At 32.3% G+C, this 8,902-nt stretch overlaps 2 protein-coding genes across 2 annotated transcripts; both read right to left on the bottom strand.

Moving 5' to 3' along the window:
* Positions 1-1,043: 1,043 nt before the first annotated feature.
* Positions 1,044-3,664, bottom strand: LOC107631090 (beta-amyrin 28-monooxygenase). The gene is made up of 5 exons (XM_016334420.3): positions 2,991-3,664; positions 2,141-2,596; positions 1,857-2,044; positions 1,276-1,688; positions 1,044-1,121 (listed from the first exon to the last, which is right to left on the bottom strand). The coding sequence occupies exons 1-4, from the start codon at positions 3,490-3,492 to the stop codon at positions 1,377-1,379; spliced, it is 1,458 nt and encodes a 485-aa protein (XP_016189906.1). The 5' UTR covers positions 3,493-3,664; the 3' UTR covers positions 1,044-1,121; positions 1,276-1,376.
* A 139-nt stretch (positions 3,665-3,803) lies between these two features.
* On the bottom strand, positions 3,804-6,331 carry LOC107631091 (beta-amyrin 28-monooxygenase). The gene is made up of 4 exons (XM_016334421.3): positions 5,643-6,331; positions 4,614-5,069; positions 4,325-4,512; positions 3,804-4,248 (listed from the first exon to the last, which is right to left on the bottom strand). Exons 1-4 carry the CDS (start codon positions 6,133-6,135, stop codon positions 3,952-3,954), a joined length of 1,434 nt encoding a protein of 477 aa, XP_016189907.1. The 5' UTR covers positions 6,136-6,331; the 3' UTR covers positions 3,804-3,951.
* Between the last annotated feature and the right edge of the window lie 2,571 nt (positions 6,332-8,902).

The raw sequence follows: 8,902 nt of genomic DNA, 5'->3' as shown, positions 1-8,902 counted from the left end.
CTACAAATGCACAAAAATATTTTCTTTAATGCTGTATTTTTTCTTCTTTTTTCTTCCTTTCTTTCTTTCTTTTAGTTGAATGAACGTAGGTTCATCCTCTTCCTAGTAATTTTGCAACATTATGTGTTTTATTTTTGTTTGATTTTTTTTGTTTGTTTTTATTCTTATTAATAGAGTAAAACAAGAAGAAACTTGATAAGATAAAACAAGAAGTAAAAGATGAATAAGAAAAAAAAGATGATGATGATGATGAAAAAGAATAAGAAGAAGCAACACAAGATGAGGAGTGGGAAGAGAAAAAATTTTGAATTGTGTAGAACTTATTAGAATACAAATACACCGAAATTTCTTAACAATAATACAAAAATTTCTTGGTTTTTACACCGAAATTTTGCTACAAAAGTACAAAAATATCTTCTTTAATGTTGCATTTTTTCTTCTTTTTTTTCTTTATTTCTTTCTTTTTTTTTCTGTTATACATATAAAAAGAAGACGATGATGATGATAATAATGATGATGGAGGAGAAGCAGGAGGAGGAGGAAAAGAAAGGAGGAGATAGAAGAAATTCAAATGAGAAAAAGAAAGATGAGAAGGAGATGGAAGTGGTGGTAATGACGACGACGATAATGAAAGAAAAAGATTAGAAAAAAGGAAGAGAAAAAGAAGACGACGATGAAAAAAACACAGAGAATAAAGAGAATGCAATTATATATATTCGCATGTTAAGTAAAAAAATTGTTAAAAGCAGTGGAGCGTGAAAGTGAATTAAGTTATAGCAACTTGGTTGAATTTAGTTGGTTAAATAACTTGAATGTTAAACTTTATTATAATATTAATTAATTTTTAAAAATTATATTTTTATTTTAAATTTTAAATATTAAATCCTAAATTTTTCGAAATTTGAAATTAACAAAATAATTTTATAATAAAAAGTATTAATTAATAATAAAATATTAAAAATTGATTCTTTATAATTATTTTATTTTAATATTATAAGCATCTTACCCTTCTGAATCGAAGAGTTTTCTTCTTCATCCTAATATAGTTCAGTACCTTAAAAGTATTGAATCTCAACCGTCTCCATAAGCATACATAAGCAATTACAATTAGGAAAATGATTCTCTCTAATTTTTTTAACAATTGATAGAATATAGTGTGATCTCTCACCTTTGATTTTATGAGCAGGATCAGAAATAAATAAGAGAGAGAATAATGAATGGTTAAATTGAACACTGAATACCATCCAATTTTTTTCTCACTGAAGAGGATTATACCAACAACGAACAATGATTACATTATCCAATTAATCAAAGTTCTCTTGAAATTTGAAAACATGACAAACTTAGAAGAAAGCTTATAAAATTGACTGTAGCCTCTAATTTGAATCAATAATAGTATGAGGGTGAAGCCGAATTGGAAGTCCATTGACTGGCTCAAGCAAGGAATCATACTTAAACTTCTCATCAGAATTCACCAAATCCCATTTGAACCATTTCACAATGTGATGCATGAACACAAGTATCTCTATCCTTGCAAACTCTAGTCCCAGACACATTCTAGGCCCTCCTCCAAATGGAACATATGAATAGGCTGCAGGACCTTCTCCCTCAAATCTTGATGCATCAAAAGCTTCCGGATTCGGAAAATACGCCGGATCCATGTGTGTCGAGCCAGGGAGCCAGCGCAACTGCCAATAAAAACCATGTACAATTCAAAACTTACATAAAACACTTGTTGAGAGTCTTTAAATAATTTGACAGGTTTGACTAAATTGTCATCTAACGGTTCACATGAAGTTAATTACACCACCTGAGTTTCTATCTTACAACAGAAAAATGAAGGGTTTGGAACATACCTTCCAGCCCTTGGGAATGGTATAGCCAGCATAGTTAAAATCCTTTATTGCTTCTCTGTAAGTACCCGCAACAGGTGGTAACAGCCTCATGACTTCAGATGCAACATTCCAAGAATACTTCATTTTCTGAATATCCTCCCATTGCAACAACTCCCCTGCCTCTTTCTCTCTGCTTATTTCGACTTGTTCTGTCATGATGACAAGACTTTGATATCAGTGTGCTTGGTTAGAATGTAAGAACAAGTTGGAAAATTGAAAACATGTTGAAGGATGTTGTTGCAAACCTTTCAAAACTTGTTCATAAACTTGAGGCATGGCCCCAAGATACTTCATGATAGATGATAAAGCCGACCGAGAAGTGTCGTGGCCAGCGAAAAGAAGCAGTAGCATGTTGTCACTAATCTCCGTTTCAGTCATGAATCTTCCATTGGAATCAGGTGTGACAAGCAAATGCGAAAGAAGGTCTTGTGTAGGTGACACATTCTTTTCTTGCAATTCAAGTTTCTTTTTCAATATCATCATCTTCACTTCTTTGGTTATTTCGTCTGCGGCTTTCATGGATCGACGAAATTTCGTTCCAGGCAGGTTGATTGGGAAGCCAAGCAAGCCTTTCAGGAAGTCATCAAGTTTTGATGAAAATTCTGATGCATGAATTGGATCTTCAATGCTTAGGAACAAGCAACAAGCCAAGGAATATGTGTATAGCTGCACTGTGGAATAGACAATCACCTGCTCTTTTCCTTCAACATTTGAAAATAGTAGAGAGGGTAAAATTATTTAGAAATTGAGAGAAAAAGAAAAAGAAAAAGAAAAGTTGCTACCTTCTGCATAAGAACCTTTTGTGCCTATCTGAGACTGATAGTGCTAAACAAAGGTAAAAAAGCAACCTTATTATGCAGTGGTCAATTCATACTTTCGATTCTTGGCTAAAGTTTTCTTGATCATTGAATTATAAATTTAAGGATAAATTCGGTGAAATTTATCCCAAGTTTAATAAGCAAAATATTGATTAATCTATTGTGTATGAACTAATACAACTGTAAATATTCGGTTGCGGCAAGTGAATTAGTACTTGTTTGAATAAAATGGAAAGGAACTCCTTACTTAGCAAACACAAATACATACATTCCTTACCTTGCCAATGAGTTTTGATATGGTTTTGAGCAATGATATCCATTTTTGGCAAGTAATTTCTGAGCACTTCAGCACTAAGAAAGCTCAATAGCAACCTTCTAGTCATCTTTGCTTCTTCACCAACCTTACTAATAAGAGATGTTCTTAATAGCTTCCTTATGGAGCTTGGCCACCACACTTGCACAATCTTATTCTCATTGCTGAACAGGAACTTGTTCCCAGCCGGGCCGCAGAACACTGCCATAGGATCTCCAAGAAATGAAGTTTTGAACACCCTGCAATCATGTTTCTCCATTCTATCTTTTATGAACCTTACCAGGGTTCCCCCCCGAGCCGCGAGCATGAACTCGAAGGTTTCTCCAACAATAGGCCATCCTAAGTTTCCAGGAGGAAGATTCAGGCTTGGATCCTTTCTCAGTTTCACAAGTTTTGAGATGAAATGAAGACAAAGGACAAAGAGTGCCAAAATTGTTGGCAAGGCTAGAAACTTGGCCACTTCCATTTTAGTAGTAGCTTTATGTTCTAAACTCTATGAATCTTGTTATTTGAGCATCCAAATTCCATAAACAGATGTATGTGTGAATGATCTAACTCATCATGTTATGGTTGAGACTTGAGAGGTTAGTGTCACACTCATAAACTTTTTGACTTCATTTAATATTAATCTTAATTGCAAGTGATGACAACATGAGCGTCATTCCATCCAACTATGGTAGTTTAATATTCTTTTTTTTGGGAATTATACCGGGCATAAACCCACTATGATAGTATAAACAACCTAACTGATAACAATTTAATAACATAGTAAACCACTTTTGGCACGCGAATGTCTCAATCTCCAAAACAATCATTTTTTAAAGGGATCAAATGACATTATAACCCTTTAAACACTACGAAAAGTCAAATCTAATATCATAATGTTATAACAAATTTCAAAAGAAAGCTTCTAATAATGTATTAATCAATGGTGACGGTGAAGCAGAACCGGAAGTCCATCTACAGGTTCAAGCATGGGATCATACTTGAACTTCTCATTAGGATTAACCAAATCCCATTTGAACTGTTTCACAATATGATGCATGAACACAAGTATCTCTAGCCTTGCAAACTCTAGCCCCAAACACATTCTAGGCCCTCCACCAAACGGAACATACGAATACGGCGCAGGGCCTGCCCCTTCAAACCTCGACGCGTCGAAAGCCTCGGGATTCGCGAAGAGCCTGGGATCCACGTGTGAAGAGCAGGTTGTCCAATGCAACTGACAACACAAAAAATACCATTAATACATACTTTAAAATCTTTATAACTAAGTCCATTCATATTAGCGGACATACCTTCCAGCCCTTTCCAATGGTATAGTCAGCATAGCTAAAATCCCTTAAGGCTTCTCTGTAAGCACCGGTGACCGGTGGAGATAGTCTCAAGACTTCAGATGCAACATTCCAAGAATACTTCATTTTCTGAACATCCTCCCATTGCAGGGATTCCCCTTCCCCTTTTGCTCTGCTAATTTCAACTTGTTCTGCAAGTCACAGTTACAACAAACTCCATCATCATTCATTCTGATCCAAACTATCATAGGCAAAAGTATCCGAACCTGGACTTAAGGATTTCATTGCGAACCTGCCAAAACCTTGTTATAAACATGAGGAAGCTGCGCCAGGTACCTCATGAGAGATGACAGAGTGGATCTAGAAGTATCGTGGCCGGCGAAAAGGAGGAGGAGTATGTTATCCATGATCTCGATTTCAGTTAGAAACCTTCCATTGGAGTCAGGTGTTGCAAGCAAATGTGAGAGAATGTCTTGGCTTGGTGACGCTCTTTTCTCTTCCAAATCCACTTTTCTTTGCTTTATGATCTTTTTTATTTCTTCCCTTATTTCGTTGGCAGCTTTCATTGCTTGGTGAAATCTTGTTCCGGGCAAGTTGATGGAGAAGCCAACCAAGCCTTTTAAGAATCGGTGAAATCTCGACGAAAACTTTGAATCGTGGAGAGGATCTTCAATGCTCAGAAACAAGGAACAAGCCAAAGCATAAGTGTATTTCTGGACTGTGGAATGAACAACCACCTGTTCCTTTCCTATTAAAAGGGAATAATAAGTTTTAATTTTACTTTTTAGAGAAATTCTAGGAGGCGAGCACTTTTGTTGAAATCTAACCAGCACTTAACCATAAAAAAAAAAATGATTAATCTTACATTATTAGATAATGTCATTTCACACCATAAAAAATATTGATAATAACTAATTGATGATTAAACATCACAAATTCTACTCGCCTAACACTCCTCTTATTTCTATGTCTTGAGCTCATGACCATGCTAATCATCATACCATGTGTTCATTAAAAATAAATCCTACATTAGATATTCGTATAGAATATATATAAAAATATAAAATATGTTTCGAAAATAAATTAAATAATATATATATTTATATCCAAATATATAATAAACGATTTCATAGTTGATTTTTCAGGTGCTCCTATAACTTTTTGTAGTTTAGTTAGTAGTAACAAAAAATATTACAAGTTTTTAAGTTTTACAATTTAACGTGTATAAATAAAATTAAAATTTATTTCAATCATATACATAAACGTGACCAACAAAGTCCTAATTAAGTATCATTCTCAAGTGAGTGAGTTAATTTCTTACCTTGCCAATGAGTGTTAATGTGGATTTGAGCAATGGTATCCATTTTAGGCACGAAATTTCTGAGAATTTCAGGATTGAGAAAGGTCAAGAGCAACCTTCTAGTCATCTTTGCTTCATCACCGACCTTATTAACCAAAGAAGACCTTAGCAGCTTCTTTATAGAGCTTGGCCACCATACTTGCACATTCTTGTTCTCATTGCTAAACAAGAACTTGTTCCCCGCCGTGCCGCAAAACACTGCCATAGGATCTCCAAGAAACGAAGTCTTGAACACCCTTGAATCATACCTCTCCATTCTCTCTTGTATGAACCTCACCGGGGTTCCCTCACGAGCCGCGCTGATAAACTTGAAGGTTTCTCCAACAATTGGCCATCCTGAGCTTCCTGGAGGAAGATTCTGAATCCCATTCCGAATCTTCCTTCTCATGAAATGAAGATAGAGGAGGAGGAGTGCTAATAGTGCTGGCATGGCTAGAAGCTTGTCCAACTCCATAACCTATAATTGATAGTTCCAAGTTCTAAGAATCAAGAAAAGTTTGGTTCAGGATAGATGAAAGTATGTGGATAGGTGTATATAAAGCGCTTTAATCTTTGATCATGACGTTAATCCTTAATGTAATTATTGATGACAAGATAAGAGATGAATTTGGTATAATAGCTTCACCATTTTTGGCAATGTAAACAACGTTAGAAAGCACTTGGACACGAGGGTTTATATAATATCGGACAAATTTTAAAATTTTATAATATATATATATATAATATTTTTAAATAAATTATAATAAAATTTTAATATTTTATTTTAATTATATAAAATATTTAAAACATTTTTTATTTTAATAAATTATAATATATATTATTTTTAAATTTATTTTAAAAATATATATTAAAAATAAAATTAAATACATTAATTTATAATAATATTTAAATATATTTAAATAAAATTTTTATATATAATAAATACGTGTATTAAATAAGTGTCGATAAATAATACCTAAAAAACTTGAAACACTGCAACTCAAAAAAATCATGACAAATGGGGACAGAAGGCTTTGAAATGGATTACCAAGTGGGAATACGTGCATACATTTACAAAATTGAAGTCAATTATTACGGTATCTCTTGTTTTTGTTTGGTGGGACTTCAGGTTAACATAGCATTTTTGCAGGATGCCATTGGTGCTTTTACTGTGATCATACTCTAAGTAAATTCTCTCAATTTTTTTTAATTATTAAATAAAATATAATTTTTTTATTATTTAATATTTTTTATTTAATAATTAAAAAAATGAAAAAATCTATTCAAGACTATAACAGTCATTATTAATTTATTTTATTTTTAAAATTAAAAATAAAATATAAATCTAAAATTTTTAAATAAATATAAAAAAATTATATCATCTAAATTATAGGTTTGCAACCGCCATTACCAATTTATCATGTAGGAACAAATTAATGATATCAAAAACTCGTTACAGATCATTTGGCTGTTAAATGGCCACGTACCTACCTTAGCTTCATTCTTTTAAGTCTGGTGCTTAATACGCCTTGGGGGGATATTTTGTTTTTCTGGTTTCTTTGATAAGTAATGATAACGGAAAAATTTATGGGACAGTAATTTTATCAAATTCTAGTCAGCATGTAATCATTAAAAAAAAGTAAGTGATTAGATGAAATCTTACATTAATTTTACATCATTAAAAGTTTTATTAATAATTATTTAATGATTATAAATTCCAAAAATTACTGTCCCTAACATTTCTCAACGATAACCGAATTTCTTTTAAGTTTGGTGCTGCATACCCCCGGGGGGATATTTTGTTTTTCTGATTTCTTTGATAAGTAATGATAACGGAATTTAAATCTTACCGATATGTATGGAGTCATTTTAAAATCAACGAGTATATTGCTACTAAATTACCAAAGGACATAAAATATATTAAAATATAAAATATATATTAAAAATAAATTAAATAATATATAGTTATATATAATATATAATAATTTATTATATAATTAATTTTTTATTTTCATAATATTTTTTAAATAAAAAATTAATTATTATGTATTATTAATATAAACGAATTTTGTACAAACAATTAATATATATTGTTTAATTAATAAAAATAATTTTTTTAGACTCACTGTATAAAACATTATTTAAATATATAAATTTAAAAGAGTTATTACACATTCAATTTTTTTTGTAATCAAATCCAATTAAATTGGTCCAAATTCAACAAAAATTAGTTTCATTAGTGGAGCATGAATACACTATCTAACTATGTAAATGTTTTCACATTTCTCTCCTCTCACTACAATATTTTTGGCCTAAAATAACCCTTATTCGAAGCAACATTTAACAAAAGTTACCTTAGATAGACAAAGACAACATTTTTTACGAGTTACCTTTGAATAAGGCAAAGATAACAAAATTTTTAGCCACCCATAAAAAGAGTTGTCTTTGATATCTAAAACAACATTTATAAAATGTTACAAAATAAAAACTTTAAAACAACATTTATAAACAAAAATACAACACTTTATAGGAGTTGTCAAAAAAATTAAACAAATAACATTTATAAAATGTTGCCTAAAATTATTTATGGTTAAAAATTTTAAAAGAAAACTTTTAATCATATTCCTACCCATTATTTTTTCAATAAAAAAAAAAACTTAAACAAAACAAAACTTTGAAAATTGAATGCTTCAGTTCCATTTCCCACACACACAAAGTGAAGCCTTTCTCCCCTGCAACAACACTATTGTACCCTTTCTCCCCTTCCTAACGGTGACATCCGGTCAGCAACGTTCAATCGCCGGTGCACTCCTCCACGTACGGCGACGGTGCGGTGCTATCCTCGACGAACGACGGCGTGCTGTTCTTCAGAAGCCATAACATAGCTACTGCAACAATTCACGGACCGTTTCTCCAGAAGCCCTAACAGCGACAGCGGTGCTCAATCGTGGTGCACTCCTCCACGTACGGCGACGGTGCAATGCTCTCCACGACGGACGCGGTGCTCAATCTCGAGAAACCCTTCTCCTTTCTCTTCTCCTTTTCGTTCTTCCTCTGTTTCTCCATTTTCAGGTATTTGAGAAAACTGATTTTGATGTTCTCTGAATTAATTCATTACAGTTTAGTTAGATTTTAATTTTTAGTTAGTAAATTATTTTGCTATTCTCTGATTTGTTGGTATCTGATTTTGCTGTTCTACAGATTATTATTGTTGTGTATAAAAGTTTGTTATATGTATATAA

This window comes from Arachis ipaensis, chromosome B3 (assembly GCF_059453495.1).
Source record: "Arachis ipaensis isolate K30076 ecotype BB chromosome B3, ASM5945349v1, whole genome shotgun sequence".
Lineage (NCBI taxonomy): Eukaryota > Viridiplantae > Streptophyta > Magnoliopsida > Fabales > Fabaceae > Arachis > Arachis ipaensis.
The sequence above is the reverse complement of the archived record's forward strand: the minus strand, read 5'-3'. Positions and strand labels throughout refer to the sequence as shown.